General features: G+C 40.1%; 1 protein-coding gene across 1 annotated transcript; it reads right to left on the reverse strand.

Annotated features, from left to right (window-relative positions):
• Positions 1–10,935: 10,935 nt before the first annotated feature.
• LOC142635127 (putative folate-biopterin transporter 3) lies at positions 10,936–13,592 on the reverse strand. Its single transcript, XM_075809339.1, has 2 exons — positions 13,542–13,592; positions 10,936–11,412 (listed from the first exon to the last, which is right to left on the reverse strand). Exons 1-2 carry the CDS (start codon positions 13,590–13,592, stop codon positions 10,936–10,938), a joined length of 528 nt encoding a protein of 175 aa, XP_075665454.1.
• Positions 13,593–19,643: the final 6,051 nt, after the last annotated feature.

Consider the following 19,643-nt stretch of genomic DNA (forward strand, 5'->3'; position numbering starts at 1 on the left):
TTTTCTCTCCAAAAACCATTTTTTCTTATTATTACAAAACAGATCTGGCATTTTTGACAAACCAAAATCAATTTTTTTCTATCACTAAAACAAATCTAAATTTTCTAAAACAAATAAGAGGACTCATTCATAAATAAATTTGTGTGATTTAGTTTTGTGTATATACATGTCATTCACAGCATGCATAAATGGTACATTGGTCACAAGAGTCTAGAAGACCAAACTCTGTCTGGGTAGAATGAGTGCCTAGCACCTTTCCATTCTGTAACCTAGCCTCCAAATCTAGTTCTTTTGGATTGGTAGATCTAAGCCTTGTCCTTATTTTATTTTGGGTAGAATGTAACTAGGACAAAAAGCTAGGTAATTATTTGGTAGTTTGTAACTAGGACCCAAAACTATGTAATTTTCGATTTTTCAAACATGTATTTTTTTTTCAATCAATGAGAAGAACAATTCAGTCATGTATTTTATATTTCTTTTTTTTTTTGTATAAAAAAATAAGTGGCGACTCCACACCACTTACACAAAAAGAGAGGTGCCGCAAAAAGCACTCCAAAAATCTCTTTTTTTTTAGAGGCACTTTTGGCGAGGTCTCTCACAGCATGCTCTTCCTTTTTCCCTTATTTCTTTATTTGCTCATCTGCTAGCTTGTTTCTTTTGTCTTTTCATGTACATGCAAGGAGCAAGGATGCATGGAGCGAGGGCACAACTTCCTAGGCACGAGCAAAAGCAGCAAAGACGCAAGCAAGAGGATGCAAGCCCACAAAGGAAATGTTCAGTAGATTAGGGGGCCTAGCCCCTCTAGAGTAGTTTTCTCCTTCTCTCTAAGCCTCTTCTCTAAAGCATGTATTAGGGTTTCCCTCCATGTACCCCATTTTATTTTCCTGCTCCTTGCTTGGGCCACGTTTCCTAGATATGGCAATGTCTATTTTACTTTTCCCGTGCCTTGTTGGGCCATACCCTTGGAATGTTGGCAATGTCTGTTTACTTTCCTGCTGTGTGATAGCATTGTGCATAATGTATGTATGTATGTATGTATGTATGTATGTATGTATGTATGTATGTATGTATGTATATATATATATATATATATATTCCTATGTGTGTGTGGGTGCACTTTGTATGATAGACTCTTGTGGTTATGCGAGTGACCCTCGTTGATCACGAGTGCTCTTGACCTTGTAGTGTGAGTTTACGCTCAAGGGGATTGCTATAGGTGCATATTCATGCTATATTGTGTGCACAATCATTGTAGTGTGATTGTCTTGATCCTTGTCACCTGAGTGACATTGGTATTCTCGTGTATGCGACAGGCATCAACATGCTTGATGCTTTGAAGGGCTTTGACTCATCATAGCACGAGCATGTCGATATGTGCCATATACACAAACACGAAACCCTATTGGTGTGCCATAGTGCGCCAAATGCGAAACTCTGTTGGATTTTCGACATGAGAATGGGGCATCCCCATTGCCGTATTCTCATGTCGAAAGCTTGGTGAGAATAACGTTTTGTGTGCTATGACACATCTGAGGCAAAGTGCTGCCAGATGTTCGTCATGGAAATTTGGCATCGATTTCAAATGTAGTGGGAAAACATCAATTGGGACCACACCCTTTCCGAAACCAAACCTCAAAGCCAATGTTTAAAGCCCTAAAATCTAATGCCAATGGCTCATTTTCAACTGCCAATATCCTTAAATTATGATTTTACCAAAACAAAGGACTGTCTACGAACAGGCGTTGTGGGGTGTCTAACACCTTCTTTACAAGTAACTAGACTTTCGAACTCAAGAGTCAAGATTTTTTTTATCCATCCACATTACATTAGGAAAAATACCATTTTTCATAACCTATGATCGGTAATAAAATCAATTATAGTCAGGTGACCAATCACACCTTAGACAAACTCAATGATTGGTGGCGACTTCACTTACCCTTGGTACTTTCCTTAAAATCGACTCGAATTCCAATTCGCACACCCCAGGTATGACACACCGCTATACCATCATCTCTCGCATCGAGATATAGAAGGTGTGTGAGTGTCGCCACGATGGGTGGTCAAGCAACCGCAAGGCGTCAACAGCTACATAACCCCTAGAATCTCTCACTATCCTTCTTCACTCTTCAATCCCAAAGGAAAAAGGCCGTCTCTGCTTCACACAAAAACAATCTACCACACGTAGTGCCCAGGATCTACTACTGCCTAAACTATCCCTAATCTGCCGCCGCTGCCACTTAATCTACTGCCGCTACTTGATCTGGTTTTTCAACTCTCTCTTGCTCTGTTTCTTTCACTGTGAGAGTGTGTGTTTATGTGTTTTGATATACTCTTTCACTGAATCACCATGTCTATGGGGGGGGGGGGGGTTATAGTCTTTTGATTTTTTTGTTGAGTTTTGAGTCTTTGACAAATTGACTTTTTTCAGTGTCTTTACTCTTTACTGTTATTGTAATAGTGTTTGTATTGTTTTGATATAAAGTTTTGAGATATGAGTTTGTGTTTTGTACTTCGACTATTTGATTGAATTTGTGACTTGTGAGTGGGTCAGTACATAAACACTAAAGGACAATAAAAAAATAAAACATTTAAAGACTTGTAAACTTATAAATTAAAGAATTGTAAAAAAATTAAAGAATTGCAAAAAAAAAATCACTTAATAGCAATAATTAATATGTTTATGTATTAGAAAAAAAAAATGTTAAATGAACATATAGTTTATTTTTTATTCTTTTACTAGTACTATGGACAATTTTTTTTTTTTTTGTGTGATATTAATATATTAGAGTCTCTTTTGTTTTAGATTTTATATAATTTATGTTTCTTATTAACCTCCTGAACAAAAATCGATGAACCACCCCTATTTGTTGGTTAATCCAAATAACCAAATGCCGAGACTTCTGCGAAATTGAAAGACAGAGCTTCGACTGATTTTTTTTTTTTAGTTATCTTAAAATGTATTGAAAATGATAATTTTCTTTTCTCTTCTTCCGCAAGTTTAAAATAACAATTAATAAATATATATATATAACTGAAGCCTCCGAAGCTCCCACAATTTTTCACGTCAGCATTAATTAATTAATATTATAATTACAAAATACATTAATTATTCAGCAGTATTTAAATATCATTCTTCCCCCACCAAATACAGTCGACACTTCTTAAAAAAAAAACTCTCTCTCTCATTTGTCACGCTAAACTCCCCTTCCCCCAAACTTAAAACTCACCATTTCCTTCCCCGAAAATCAAAACCCTAAACTCAATTCTTCCCACCGCCGTCGCCACCATGGATCTCTACCACCGCATCGATTTCTCTCTGCATCTCCGTTGTCTATTTTCTAATATCTGCGTTCATATTTTGGGGGGGGGGGGTGGTTGATTTGGAAAACCGGTTTTGTTGTTGATTCACCACCAATCTCCTCTTTCACTGGTAACTTCTTTTCTCTTTTTTATTTCTTTGTAGCTCTGGGCATTCAGGTTTTTCTCTCTCACTCTTTGGGTTTTCAGTTTTGGTAGATATTTGGATTCCAATTGGTTCTTAATTTTTCCACTCCTACATAGAATTTGATTTTTTGGTTTTTGAATGTTTTCGTAGATATTTAGATTCCAATTGGTTCTGAATTTTTCCAATCCTATTTAGAATTTTGATTTTCGGTTTTTGAATTTCTTGATTTTAGCTAATCAAAGAATGTTTCGTGACAACATATAGCTAATAAGAATGCTTTTAAATTTTCTCAATCTCTGCAAGTACCTCAGTGCTGGTGATTGTAAGGGAAAACTTCATATCTATTACCTACAAACTTCTAATTATTCATGCTTTCAGGTAATGCATTCACCTACATGCAGTTTTGAAATATTCCTTTCAGGTTATGCTTTCTGACAAGCGTTTAGGTCCTATGCATCATAGAATATTAAAATTTTGGAAATTTTGGCAGGGTGCTCATGACTCAAGTAAAAAGGAGGCTAATTCTGAAGAAGCCGCAGATAGCCAGTCCTTGCATCAGGGGGCCACGATTGAATGATCCATCTTTATGATGTCAGTAGGTTTGCTACTTTCCTCTGTTTTTTTTTTTTTTTTTGCTAGTATCTGCCCACTCACTGGGGTTTTTGTATTGCTATTTATCTCTTTGAGTTGTGGACTTCTTTCATTATAATTTTGGATGGTTCTTGCTTCATTTTGAATGAAATTTCTTGAATTTGCTGCAATCCTTGATGGGTATTGGTTAATGAAAAGTTATCTATCTCATATATGTGACTTCAAATTTTTTTTTAATCTAAGTTTTATATCAAGGTTAGCAATCTGACATTGACCCAAAAACAAATGAAATAAATATGACTCTAGGCTTACTTTGTCTTGAAGATTTTTTTTTTTTTTTTTTAAGTTTATATGATATATGCTTGCATTAATGATTTTTTTTCATATAGTGGGTAATTTGTGTGTATTTTAAAGACATTATAGGTCTTAATTTTATGTTTTCAGTTAGGCTGTAGTTGTTACTTTGCAGATAGCTTTTGTTTGCAGCATATATTTTTTGAAATTCATACATATATTTTTAGGACATGAACTTTCAACTAAGAAGACATATGTTAGGTACATGGAACTTTTCTTCCTTCTAATTTCAATTGGGTATTTGTTCTTGTATTCCTATTTTGAATTATGGCAAGGCAATTGATGTTTGTCTGGGTTTTTGCTGCCTAGAATGTTACTTGTATGTGGATGAAATACCTTAAAGTGCATATTGGGTTTTCATTATTGGATATTTTATAGCTCTTATTACTGCAAGGCTGAATAGAGTCTTCCTTGATTGCATATAAAAACATAGATGATTTTGAAAGAATTGGAAACAACATTTATTTTTTGGCTTTGGAACTGTTTAACTATTTTGTAGTCTATTTTGACTATACTCTTGATTAGAGTCAATTATTGTAGAAATTTTTATTTGATTGTTTTGGAGGTATTATGGTATTCTATTATTGTTGAAATTATAGGTAGCTCTTTTGACGACAAGGTAGTTCTGTTAGGACATATGTGGTTCACTTGATAAGAATATATGTCAATCTTTTATGTAATTGGTTAATCCTTTGACAAAACGCACTTTACTTGTAATTGGGTAGATCTAGGATGTTTTTGATACTTCAAGAAACAAGATTCAAGATCAAGTGTTAAAGTCATGCAAATCTGTCCAAGAAACAAGCTGAGAAGTGCTCTTCATTAAAGCTCGACAGCTGCATCTATCGAGCTTTAAGAAGCTGTTCCAGCCTCGTGGCTCGACAGCTGCTCGACAGCACCTCGACACCTCTAGCTGTCGAGATTTAAGAAAAACGGTTTTTCACTATTTTGATTCTAATCCGTGGATCTGTCTTTGGGCCTTCTTTTCTCATAACCCTAGACATATAAAAGGATTATTTTAAGAGCCATCAAAGTAAGCACAAGTTGCACAAGCATTGAGAAAAGTCTGTTCAAGCAATTTGTGACCGGAGACAAAGTTTGTCCTAGTTCAACTCTTTGTAAAGAAGCTGTTGTGTCTTTGCACGTAGGGTTTTGTAACCAAGCATCTTCTTGTTCTTCATTGTGAGGATGAACTGAAGAACTTTGCAGCCAACATCTTTCTCAAGTTGGTGATTGAAGTCGCGTACTGGGATCCGTGCAATTGATTAGTCACATACTAGGAGCCATGCATTGAAAATGAGAGATTGTCACTACAGAACAAGTCCAATTGGGTATTGGGGTAAGGGTTCAACTTAGGGATGGCAATTTAGATCCGGCCCGCGGATACCCGGCCCGGCCCGACCCTAATGGGCCGGATTTTACCCGGCCCGATAAAGAATAGGGTCGGGTATGGGTTTTTAAAAAAAAACCCGAAGCGGGTTCGGGTCGGGTCCGGGTTTTATAAAAAAATCCGAAACCCGCCCCGGATAAAAACCCGGTTATGGAGGATAAGACATTTTGTAAGAATTTCTTAGTCTTTTTCATTTGTTAGTTGAAGGATAAGACATTTTGTAATTTCCTAGACTTGTGGGATTTATTTTGTAGCTTTTTAAGTGATTTGTTGATTTAAAATCTTAGTTGTGATTTATTGATTTATGATTAACTTATAATTTGGTTTGATTTGGTTGCCCTATAATGTGGCCTAAATGCCAAATTTTGGCATTTGGGCCATGTTAAATGGCTTGAATAGGCTTGAATCTAGGGAAAAAATTTAATGGGCTTCAAAAAAAAAAAAAATTGTTAGGCTAGATTTGGGCCTAAGAAGATAAACGGGGCCCGCGGGGCCCGTGGGGCCCGGCGGGGCGGGTATGGGCCCCGGAAAAAAAAACCCGATTAATAATCGGGCCGGGTCCGGGTTCCGGGTCTTGGCCCGCGGGTCGGGTCCGGGTATGCAAAAACCCGGCCCGAACCCGACCCGTTGCCATTCCTAGTTCAACTATAGGCTGGTATAAGGTACTGGGATTCCTTTACTTGTAACCGTTTGTTGTGATAATAGTGAATTCTTGGGAGTGATGACCTTAAAATCACCCGGTGGAATTTTTGCTTTGAAGGTTTTCCCCATTCGTAAATAAATCACCATGTCAAATTTATTTTCTGCTACACTTTAGTTTATTGGTGATTTGTTTGTGCTACCACGCGTTTGCATATTAATTTGATTAATTAATAAACTTGGCTAATTAATCAACTTAATACATCACAAGAGGTCAATAGGTTTTTGGCCTATCAAGTTCTTTGATCACATTATATGCAGGGAATGGTTGCAACAATAATGCATGATGTGTGTTTGAAAAAATGTCTCAAAAATCTGCACTGCTCACTATTTCATAAAAATATGCACTGCAATACACTATTTTATAAAATTTGTACTGTTTTGAATAACTTTCTAAATTGTTTTTAAATAAATTTCTATAAACCAATTTTCTGTTTCGTATGTTGATATTTGTTGTTTCATATTTTGCAGCAAAGTGAAAAGAAATCGAGTTAATGCTTCTATGTCATGTAAGGTTTTGAACATTGGAAGTTGTAATTTTGTTGTTTATTGCCTTTTCATAATTTATTATACGATAGTATTGCATAAATTGTACTGGCATAAATTGTTTAATTTTTTTTTTTGTAATCTTTACATCTATGAATTCGGACTGCAATTACAATTAAGGCTTAGTTGATTTGTTGAGTTAACTAATGTTTACTCTATTATTTTAGGCGTTGAATTTTTTTTTATGCATGTTGAGGTTGTTTCATTTTGTTAGAAATTCCCAGCCAAGAGGCTTTAGGCTTTGCTTGAGGACTTGTGTTTTTATACCATGAAATTTTTTCTTTCCCTGCCTCAGTATTGATAAGTAACATTTGTTTATAAATGTGTGACTAGGGGTGTTCGCAGTGCGGTGCGATGCGGTTTTAGGCCATTTTTAGTATCGCACTTTGCAGTGCAATTTAACCAAAACCACAACCGCATCACATCTCATCTTTGCGGTTACATGTGCAATGTGGTGCGATTTAGAGTTTAGCCAAAACCATAACTGCACCGCACCTCATTTTTGCAGTCGCATGTGCGGTGCCATGTATAAGATACAATTTGAACGGTTTGAAACCAGTATATTTTTCAAATTTTGAGCTTTTCCTGGCCAGCCAAAACTGATTTTTTTTCCCTTTGTTTTAGGTCAAGTTTTAAATTATTAAGCTAGTTGTTCTTTATTTTGGGTTGACTTTTGTAATCAATACTTGCTAGGGTTAATAAAATTTTTTGTAAAAAAAAATTAGGGTTATTAAACTATTAATAATATATTTAATATTAAAAAAATAAATATATTAATATAGAGGGTGTGGTGCGGTACGGTTTGTACAATTTTCTTATTATAAAATCGCAAATTACATTGCACCATATGCTGCCGTGCACTGTTACTTGCAGTGCAATGTGATTATATTATTTTGCGAACAATTTTGGTGCTGTTTCTATGGTTTGTTTGCGGTGAACACACCTATGTGTGGCCTTTCAAAAAGCCACACGTTGAGTTATTCCTTTGTTTAAAGTTCCGCTGTAAAGGTTGGATTTGGCATGTTGAATTATATTCTCAAAGTTTTAATTGAGCATCTATTTGGGTGTTGAGGAAAAAAATAGTGAAGCAAAAGTAACTGGGAGCACAATCAGTTGTGAAGGGGTTTTTTAGATACGTTGGCGAATTGTGAATTTTGCTTTGTTAATGTTTAGAGTGTTCACTATTGCGAACATGATGTCCTTTTCTATCTAATAAATCTTTGATTACTTATCCAAAAAAAAAAAAGTGAGTTTTGATTTGTTAATTTGCCAATTGTGGATTACTTTATAGGTTTTGGTTGATATTTTTCAAGTAGAGATTTAACAAAGCAATGAATTATTGCTTTGCTGATATTATTATTTTTTCTTCTAATAACCATTTTCTTTATGTTCTTTCTACTTAGATATGTCTATGCCCTATAGTATTCTATTTGATTTTCGTTGCTTATGTTTTCTGCAGATTATTCAATCCAACAAATTTGTGGATAAGCATTTCGCTTTTTATTTATTTATTTATTTATTATTATTATAGGATAAGCATCTTGCTTTGATTGGTAACTTGGTGCTTTTTTTTGTTTGCTGCATAATTTTTATTTTTCACAAATTTGTTATTCCATTGATATTTTGAGCTATATTTGTTTCTTTGTATCTGTCTATGGTATTTGGATCCTGTTTCAATTAATGGGCCAATACCATTGGGTGTGTAAGTATAATAACTTGAGTTTCTTCTTATAGTGTTATAATTTTTTCAATGATATGATTATGATTTAAAATGGTATGGAGAGCTGCAAAGATGTGTTTGATCCAAATTCCAAAAGGAGCAGCTATGTCCCTATAAGATGCATTTAGATGTTATTTATGCTACCACTTCCCCCATTGTTATATCACTGAATTATCCTCTAGACTTATTATATTCATAAATGCTCTTGATTGAATTTTGTCTTTGAAAGAGACCCGAATAATGGTTGGTGGCCTCCTTTGCAAGTCAAATTCTTTTCCAAGCTACCGGCCGAATTCCACTTTGATGATAGAATATTGAAGGGTTGATTTTGAACCATTGTATTGTCTGAACAGCAAATCTGCCAGGCAATAGTACCAAAAGAGTATAATCAGCCCACCTTAGAGTTATCTAATCTACCCTTTACATCAAAAAAAAAAAAATGTAAAGGGTAGATTCTTCTTAAGAGATGCAACACAACAACCACCTCTCTCTCTCTCTCTCTCTCTCAATAGTGGAAAGTGATGATTTCAGCAATTGTGTAAATTGGCATTATGTTTCCTTTTCAATCCCATTGAGGTCTAGCATCTTTGTTTACTGGCACTGTTAGAATTTAGATACATCCTGGATATCAAGAATTATTAATGTAATTTATGAAAGATATTTGATTGAATGAGTATGGAATTAACTATATTTGTGTAATTAATTGTATAGGAGTGTACATATATCAGATATATATTTTCTAAATATGATCTCAAGCTCTTGGTTATCACGATATCTCATTGTATGTGATAGATTTTATTACTTTGTAAGTGATTGATTTTATTGATTTGCTATATAATTTATACCATGATCTTTATTATTAAACCAAAGCTTATGAAGCTCTCACAATTTTTTAAATAAAATTATCATTTTATTTATATAAAATTATTTTTGTTTAGTCCAAACTTAACAAGGAGTAAAATTCTATCTTTTTAACACGTCTAACTTAAACTCAAACTCATCATTATCAATTTTTCTATTTAAATAAAATTATTTTTGGTTAGTCAAAACTTAACAAAAAGTGAAACTTTATCCCTCTAATAAGTCCAACACTCAAACTCAAAATTTGTACCATTTCTCTATTTTAGAAACCTATATCAATCTAGTTAGGTTAGGTTTCATCTACTTTGCATTGGAGAAAATCATTATCTTAAAAAAAAAATAGTTTGACATGAAACTTAATAATAATTTGACCCGAAATAGAGTTAGTGTGAATGAGTGATGTGTCATATGCAGAACAAGACAATAAATCCGTGTGTTTTTTAAGGCAATTTGTAAAGCCCAAATTTTCACTTCAAAAAATGGGCTAAAAAACCCCAACTATTCCTCTTCACTTCATAGAATTGGCTCAATAGCCCAGATCTTCTCCACTTCACGAATTGTACTTGAAAGTTGAAACCTGTGATTCTTGGCCGAATTTGAAATCATGAAGATTATTAGGCAAATACCCTACAATGACTTCTTTATCAAACTGTAACACAAATTAAAGTCATACAAGAGCAAATTATGCAATTGTGTAATTTCTTTAATTTTTTATAAAATTATTTTAGTTTACCTCACAAATAAGTAGGTTCCCGTGCATAGCACGGGTTAGCAACTAGTATATATATATAAAAGTAGAAAAGAACAATGCAAAATGGATGGAGAAAAAAGAATCTGCTTCATTGCCTTCCCTTCCACGTCAAGCATACACCAATTCTAAAGCAGAATTGCTTCTAGAGATGTATAACATAGTTCACCAGAATTGTCAGGTTTTTGCATGTACAGAATCTTCCTCTAGTTGTGCATTTGAAATTTTTAGTATGAATGACTTTCGAGGACGCTCAAGCACATTCCCAGAGGTACACTTCAATGGTTTGAAGCAGTGAGGAATCATGATCGAAATACATCTTTGTAATCCATGTTTCAACATAGCAACATTATTTATCATCTCCTTATAATATTACAACTCAGGCAATTGCCCACTTTTCAAAAAGTTTCTCAGAGAATTAATTCATAATTTTCCATGTCTACAGTATTCTCCGGCCAAATTGCATGGAAACCCTTCTTCAGGTTGTAGATAACAAACCAGTAGTTTCAATGCAGCAACCACAAATTCCCATCAGATTTCTATTTTATTCCAAGTTGAAATTTAGTAGGTTCCTGTTGTCGTCAAATGCTATTGATGAGGGAGGTCAGTTCAACAGTCTCGGGTTCAAGAATCCCATTACCGTTTTTTGTCCTCAACATTTCAGTTGGAAGGATAGACAAGTTGGGATCACTTCTAGGTATTAGAAATAGAAGCCCAATTGGAACTAATCGTAAGAAGCTCCGAATCAATATAGCCATCCAAAGGTTGTCAAACTGTGTTCGTGTGACCTTCAAAAAGTGTAGTAAGAGGCCTCCTGCCCAAGACGATGTGAGCATCCCGACATGATCAATTGACATAAGCAAAGCAAAGAAAGTTCCTTCTATGCCGGCAGGGCAAAGCTTGGAACTAAGTACAAGAAGAGGCATCCATTTAATACGACCAATAACATGAGAAATGGCTCCTTCAATTACAGCAAACAAATAATCTGGTACACCAATTTTCAAGTTTATGCGTAAAACCAATACCAAATCTAGCAATCCTGATACACCAAAGAGCAACTGAGCCCAGAAAAGTATATCATGAAAGGGGTGATTTTTTAACAAGTTTTGGTAGATTAGGACCCCAAAAAGTGAGCCTATTGCACCAACAGCTGATATGGTTCCTGATGATGCCGAAGAAATCACCAGTAAGCTGCGAGTACTCCTCAGATCGAAGCAACACCTGCGAAGAGAAAATAGATGATCGAACAGAGAGCACCGGTGTGGTGCCGGCCAAAAACTCTCCGACGATCAAGTTAGAATCTTCTAAACAACCCTAGGGTGCCAGAGTTGAGATAATTGTGCGTACCTTTGGGTCATGAGAGTTTTGGGGTATATATAGTGGTATGGAGCCGAAATAAACGCCTTGGCGAAGAAGTACTTTCCTTTTAGAAGAGTAATTCGTGGATCGTTACCTATTGTATAGAGCCCTTTCCTTATAGGAGTCTTCTTGACTAAGGTTGAACGTGTAGCGCAAGAACTTTCCCTATATTCACGTATGTAGAAGTCAAGATAGGTCAAGAATGATGGTTGGATTACTTCTTTAGCTTTTACCTGCCAAGGTCGTCAGCCCACATGTACCTCCTACACTGTCGTCAGCCTGCGTACGTCTCCAACAAGAACGTCAGCTAAGAACCTTCACTATCAAGGTCGTCAGCCTTGACTCGTCAGCTTGATAATTTAGCCTCACCTCGCCACGTAAGGGGTGTGACCTCAAATCGCCAAAAGAAGGCGTCTTAATATGAGTGGCTGATGAGTCGCATATTCCCGTCAGCCTTCTTAATGTACTAAGTTCGTAAAAAACGTCACTATCAACTGCCCCCCACTCCATTACTCCGTCAGCTATGGGTGACGGGTCATGGAGTTGTCGTTATTGGGGAAATGGTCTTTGCATAGTGATTCGCGCCATCTTCATTAAATGGTGGGACACATGGCGTAGACTGATTGGCTCCGTGCCTGGACGGGTGTGTCGCTTCGTCTTTCGCGCCTCCTCTCTCCTATATATACTTCATTTTTTACCTTTTTTTCACTTTTCACACCCTGTTCACTTTGAGAGAAAGAATACGTCACTGCCGATCTTATCACGCCGTCAATCGTACAGCCGTCAGCTTCTTGAGACCGTCCTCCTACACGTAAGTTCTCTTTACCTTTTTACTTTTTCTAGTGACGCCCTTTAGTGAAGTTGTCTGCCTAGGATCTTAGAATAAAAACCCGTCGTTTGTAGGTAGTCAGATGTCTAGGGAGACGCCGAGTGATCAATCGTCGATCCGCGAAGGAGTGGGTTATGACGACATTTTCCAATCAGGTCGTGAGCCCGCGGAGGGCCTATCCTGGTCGTCAGAAAGAGAATCGTCAACTCCTTCTGACGGTGAAGTAGAGAGTTCTAGAGGAAGTGAGGTGAGTGGTGATGGTGGCGAAGAAAGGGTAGACGATGAAGACCAGGGGATTAATGAAAAAGCGAGTATCAGTGACGGGGGAGAGAGTGACGAGGACGAGGGGACCTTAGAGAGTACCTCGGGATCCTCTGGTGATGATCGTCCCTTCATCTTACCCGCAGAGTGGTCCATCAACAAGTTTCTCTCGACGATGTCAGAGAATGTTTTTAAGAGTTTGCGGTCCCGCTACCAAATACCAGACGACATTCCCATCCGTCTTCCTGAGGAAGGCGAGAGGTGTTACTTGGGACGAACCGCGGACGTCGGCATGTATGATGCCATGTTCGCGGCCGGGCTAAGGCTACCACTGACGGCGTTGCATTGTCAGTTAGCTAACTTCCTTGGGATATCCGTCAACCAGATTGCCCCCAACGCTTGGCGAACCTTTATTGGTGCCGAGATCTTGTGGGGTAGTCTGAGTGGTGGAAACCGTCAGCTGACCTTGGACGAGTTCTTTTTGTGTTATCGTCCTCAACACATTTCCTCGTCAAAAGGAGTATATCATTTTGCGGTGAGGGAAAAAGGAGTTGAAATTAGTGTCAGATATGCCTGATTCCAATAGGAAGTGGAAAGGCAAATACTTCTTTGTAGAAGGAATAAATTGGGTATGCCGTTAGCAGGAATGGAAGTCAATGCCCAATGGTTTTGATAACACATGGGCATATGTTAGAAATTCAGGTTAATCCCGTCGACCTTCTCACTTTGTCTACTTACTTGATATCCTAACCCATCACCTTTCATTGCAGCTAACAATCGTCCACGCATTACCGCGGAGCAAGAGGATTTCATTCGTCGAGTGACGGCCATTCCTTTGGACGAGAGAAAGTGTCGGGACTTGATCACACTAGATACTCTTCATTTATATTGTGGTGGTCCTGAACCGACGGAGGAAGCTTGCAAATTAAACGCTTATTCTCGTCGTCGTGAGTATCCTTTAACTTCTTGTCCTTATCCTGACGCTGTCTTTTTCTAACCTTTATTTTTCGCAGAAATGGAGTCAGCTAGACAAAGGGTTCGAGCTGCCGCTGCGGCCAAGAAGAAACAGCAAGAGAAGGCTAGGGGCGAGTCGACCCCACCGTCAGCCCCTAAACCCGTCGGGAAGGTCGTGGCCAAGAGGAAACCTGACGGTAGGGAAGACCGTCTAGGGAAGAAGGTTGCCCCAACTCCCGGGGACAAGTCTTCACGAAGGCCGTCACCTCTCAGGTCCATTCACGGGGCAGGTAAGGGGCCAATGACCTCGTCAGGCCCCATCTCCCAGGGATCTGTACGCCGTCTGCTGACCCATAAAGACTACGCCGTAGAGGTGACGGAGTCCATCTTGAAGGATGAGGAAATGGACCCTTGTGCTGAGCAGACTATTGACGAGATAAAGGCGTCAGGCCTTTTCGACCTTACCAGGGTGAGCCTCGCTTTCTACTTTGGTGCCCGACCAATTTTTTATACCCTGACGTTGTCTCCTCCCCTTTTTCTTCCAAGCTATGGTTCGCATGAAGGCTCTGTCAGACAGGTGCTCCGCCAAGGAAGGGGTGATTACCCGTCTGCATGAGCGCGTCAAGTACTTGGCTGACGGGCAGGCGCAGTACAAGGATGCGAACCGCATCTTGGGCGCGGAGCTGAAGGATTATAAGGAAAAGCTGACGGAGGAAACCCGCCGACGGGAGCTGGAGACGGAGGCCAAGGTGGCGGCGGAAAAGGAGCTGAGATCCATCCTAGTCCAAGTGGAGACGGCTAGGAACGATGCTGTGACGGAGTTTAAGGATTCTTCATCCTTCATAGATGCTTGTGCTGCCTACTACGGTGACGGGTTCGAGGACTGCTTGAAGCAAGTAAAATCTGTCTATCTTGACTTGGATTTGTCAAGGATTTCAATGGATGAGTCCATCCCGTCAACCCCTGCAGGCGATGCCGTCAATGAAGAAGCTGACGACAACAGTCACAGAGACAACAGCGTAGTTCTAGCTCAGCCAGCCGCGGATCAATCCGTTACTCTGACTCCAGCAAACCCTCACAATGGCGACCCAGATGCCGTCAGCCCTTATGTCTCCTGCGTCAGCCTTTTACTGCCGAAGACGATGGAAGACCCTGAGGCCCCCCTTATGAACTTAAAAATTTTCTTTCTTTTTTCTCTTTGAAAAGTGTAGACGAAGTTGTAGTACTTGACGCCCATTTTTCTGGGCTTTTGTAAAGACATCATTTATTTTAATTTTAATGTCATTTTATGCTTCAAGTATGTGTGTTTTTTATTCTAAGTCAGAATTATATGTTCGTGATGAGCTCGTCAACTTATGGGTGACGGGGTTTTTTCTCATTTTCAATTCAATTTTTTGAACTGATGACAGCGTCAGCTTCTTTTCCATGAAAACTTAGGGTCGTTTTTTATCATTCTGTCAGTTTCATGGGCGACGTCGTTGGATAAAACTTAATTGTATGCCTGTCAATTTCCTAATGGCGTCAGCTCTTCTTTTTTTTTTTTAGCTAATCTAGTTCGATGTATCCATTCGGCTATACGCCCATCATTTCCACGAACAATGCCGTCAGCTAACTTATTATGTGGTCACTTTGAACATTACACCGTCACTTTGTTGCATCATGGCAAGGTGACGAGTCCAAGAGGGAACAGATCAGCATTTTATTGCCCTTGTACATCTTATGCACTTGGTGATAAGGCCTTCTACCTAGCAATGAGGTCGTCCACCTTGTTGGCCTCGGATTGGGGTCGTCTACTTTGTGGATTTTAGGTGTAAGGTCGTCCATTTTGTGGACTTATTTATGAGGCCGTCCACTTGGTGGACTTAGCCATGGGATTGTCCACTTTGTGGACTTAGAAGCAGGTCGTCCACTTTGTGGACTTTGAAGTAGGCCGTTTACTTTGTGGACTTAGAAATAGGTCGCCCAATTTGTGGACTTAGGAATAGGCCGTCCACTCTATGGACTGAGAAATAGACCGTCCACTTTGTGGACTTAGAAGTAGGTCGTCCACTTTGTGGACTTAGAAGTAGGTCGTCCACTTTGTGAACTTGGCCATAAGGTCTTCCAACTTGGGGACTTAGTAGTAGGCCGTCCACTTTGTGAACTTGGCCATAAGGTCGTCCAACTTGTGGACTTAGTAGTAGGCCATCCACTTTGTGAACTTGGCCATAAGGTCGTCCAACTTGTAGACTTAGTAGTAGAGGATTTGCTGTTTTCTTCAAGACATAAAAAATTTACTGGTCGTTTCTGAATGAACCTCCTCTTAGTACGATGAATGCATAAGTAAAATTTTGTTCAAAAAAGAAAGACAAACTTTCAGTCCTTTGGACTTAAAATATACTGTAGACAGGAATAAGCTAAGACGGATAATTAAAGAGCATAAACTGGTAATGAGGAGTAATGTTCTGCTTGCTATCTTCTACTGGTAGTACTTTCTGAGATGCTCGGCGTTCCATGGGTGTCGTAGTTTCTGCCCGTCAAGAGTCTCTAGGTGATAGGTGCCCTTTCTTAGCCATGATACAATCTTGTAGGGTCCTTCCCAGTTTGGGCCGAGCTTTCCTTGTGTGGGATCTCTAGCTGCACCCATTACTTTCCTTAAAACAAGATCTCCGACTTTGAAGTCTCAGTGCTTGACTCGGGAGTTGTAGTGCTTGGCTACGAGGTCTTGGTATCGTGCGAGTCTCTGTTCAGCCACCGCCCTTACCTCGTCAATTAGATCCAGTTGTAAACGAAGCTCTTGATCATTTCTTCCCTCGTCGTGATTGTCCACCCTATAACTCGTGAGTCCTATCTCGGCTGGAATGACCGCTTCACTTCCGTATGTCAGCTGGAAAGGGGTTTCTCCTGTAGGGGTTCATACTGTCGTTCTGTATGCCCATAACACGCTGGGTAGCATCTCAGGCCATACGCCCTTTGCCCCTTCGAGCCAAGTCTTGATGATTCGAAGCAAGGATCGGTTGGTGACTTCCACTTGTCCGTTTGCCTGAGGATGGGCTGGGGAGGAATAATGGTTCTTGATTCCTAATTCTGAACAGAAGGCTCGGAAGGAGTCGTTGTCAAATTGTTTACCGTTGTCCGAAATTAAGACTCTTGGAATTCCATACCTACAAACAATGTTTCTCCATACAAAACTCCTTATATTCTTTTCAGTGATTGTGGCTAGGGCTTCAGCTTCAACCCATTTGGTGAAGTAATCGATGCCGACGACGAGGAACTTCAGCTGCCTTGCTGCCATTGGGAATGGTCCCATGATATCCAACCCCCATTTGGCGAACGGCCATGGGGCGGTTATGGGGGTCAATTCTTCCGCCGGTTGCCGAATGATGTTGCTGAACCTTTGACACTTGTTGCAAGCTCTCACATAAACCTGGGCGTCATTTTGCATTGTCGGCCAATAGTATCCGGCCCGAATCAACTTTTGTACCAATGACCGTGATCCACAGTGGTTGCCGCATATCCCCTCATGTACTTCTTTCATAACATAGCTTGCTTCTTCGGGGTCTACACATCTTAGGTACGGTCGAGAAAAGCCCCTTTTGTAGCAGACGTTCTTTATCAAAACAAACCGTGCTGACCGGACCTTCAGCTTCCTGGCAGCCTCATTCTCATCAGGAAACGTGCCATCTTTTAGGTAGGAAATCAAAGGTGTGGTCCAATTGTTTTCGGAACCAATTTCCTGTATGTTGACAACGTCAATCAATGGTGAGGACTGAGTAAAAGAAAGTACCTTGTCAATGGTGATCATAGGCTCCGCAGATGCGGCTTTGGAAAGACGGTCGGCATGTTCATTTTCTCCTCTTGGAATTTGGACTATTTTGGCTTGTAGCCCATCTATTCTCTTTTTCGCTTGCTCCCAATACTTCTTCATTCTTTCACCCTTGCTTTCGTACTCGCCGTTTACCTAGCTTGTGACGACTTGGGAGTCGCAGTGAATAACTACGTTCGCGGCCCCTACAACTTGGGCAAGGTCTAAGCCTGCTATCAGGGCTTCGTACTCAGCTTCATTGTTAGTTGTAGGAAAATCGAGGCGAATCGTACATTTGAGCTCGTCGCCTTCCGGAGATTTAAGTACAACCCCTACCCCACCAGCCTTCTTGTTGGACGACCCGTCAGTGAAAATGCTCCATTGGGGGTTCTTTTCCTCTTCGCCTTCTGCGCTGGTGAATTCCGCGATGAAGTTGGCCACCGCTTGTCCCTTGATGGCAATGCGGGGGTGATATTGTATGTCAAATTCGCTTAGTTCTATCGACCACAGTGCCATTCGTCCGGCAGCCGCGGGGCTACTCATTGCTCGTCACAAAGGTTTTTCCGTTAGGACGACTATTGTATGGGCTTGGAAATATGGCTTAAGTTTACGGGCCGTTGTAACCAAAGCGAAGGCAAGTTTTTCCATGGGGGGATATCTCTCTTCTGCACCATGCAATGCCTTGCTCGCGTAGTACACGGGTCGTTGAACCTTGTCGTCTTCTCTGATTAAGGCCGTACTGACAGCTGCCAGGGAAACGGCCAGATAGAAGAACAGTTCTTCTCCTGGTTGTGAGGGGCTTAGCAACGGCGGCGAAGAGAGGTAGACCTTCAGATCTTCAAACGCTTGTTGACACTCGGCCGTCCATTCAAAGGATTTTTTCAATGTTCGGAAAAAAGGTAGACATCTATCTGCCGCCTTCGACACGAATCTACTAAGTGCGGCGACCCTACCATTGAGGCTTTGTACTTCCTTAATATTTTTAGGAGGGGTCATCCCCATAATGGCCTGAATCTTGTCTGGGTTGGCCTCGATCCCTCTTTGGGATACCATGTACCCTAAGAACTTTCCTGTCGTCACTCCAAAGGCACACTTGCTTGGATTGAGCTTCATGTTGTAGGAGCGAAGGGTATCAAATGTTTCCTTAAGATCCTCCAGATGAGCTTCTTCCCTCTAACTTTTGACCAGCATGTCGTCGACATATACCTGGACGTTTCTTCCAATCTGTCGTGCAAACATCTTGTTCATGAGCCTCTGATAGGTTGCACCAGCGTTTTTCAAGCCGAAGGGCATGACCTTGTAGCAAAAGAGGCCTTGGCTTGTTACGAACGAAGTCTTCTCTTGATCAACTTCATCCATTCGTATTTGGTTATACCCGGAAAATGCATCCATGAAGCTCAGCAGCTGATGTTTGGCCATAGAATCCACCAGGATGTCGACCCGCGGGAGGGGGTAGCTATCTTTGGGGCATGCTTTGTTTAAGTCCGTGAAGTCGACGTACATCCTTCATTTCCCATTGTTCTTTTTGACCATCACGACGTTCGCCAACCAATCGGGGTAATACACTTCCCAGATAAATCCCGCCTCTTGCAGTTTGCGGACTTCTTCTGCTATTGCTTGATCTCTTTCTTGGGCAAAGGTTCTTTTCTTCTGTCGGACGGGCGGGAAAGATGGCGACACATTCAACCTGTGCACCATGACTGACGGGTCAATTCCTGGCATGTCTTCGTGGCTCCATGCAAACACGTCTTTGTTTTCTTTCAAGAAGGTTGCGAGTTCTTAACGTATCGTCGAGTCGGCCAGGGTGCCGATTTTTGTCGTTCGCTCCGGGTGGGCTTCGTCAAGAAGTACGTCTTCGAGTCTCTCGGCAGGCTCTGTCGCCACCCGACGGTCCTCTATGTTCATGGCTTGAATGTGACTGTCCATCTCCATCATGGCCACGTAACATTCGCGTGCGGATACCTGATTTCCTCTCAATTCTCCAATTCCATGATCAGTAGGGAATTTTATCATCAAGTGGTATGTCGAGGTTACGGCTTTCCATGAGTTGAGGGTTGGACGTCCTATGATGGCATTGTAAGTCGACGAGCAATCGACTACCA

Source organism: Castanea sativa, chromosome 5, assembly GCF_040712315.1.
Source record: "Castanea sativa cultivar Marrone di Chiusa Pesio chromosome 5, ASM4071231v1".
Classification (NCBI taxonomy): Eukaryota; Viridiplantae; Streptophyta; class Magnoliopsida; order Fagales; family Fagaceae; genus Castanea; species Castanea sativa.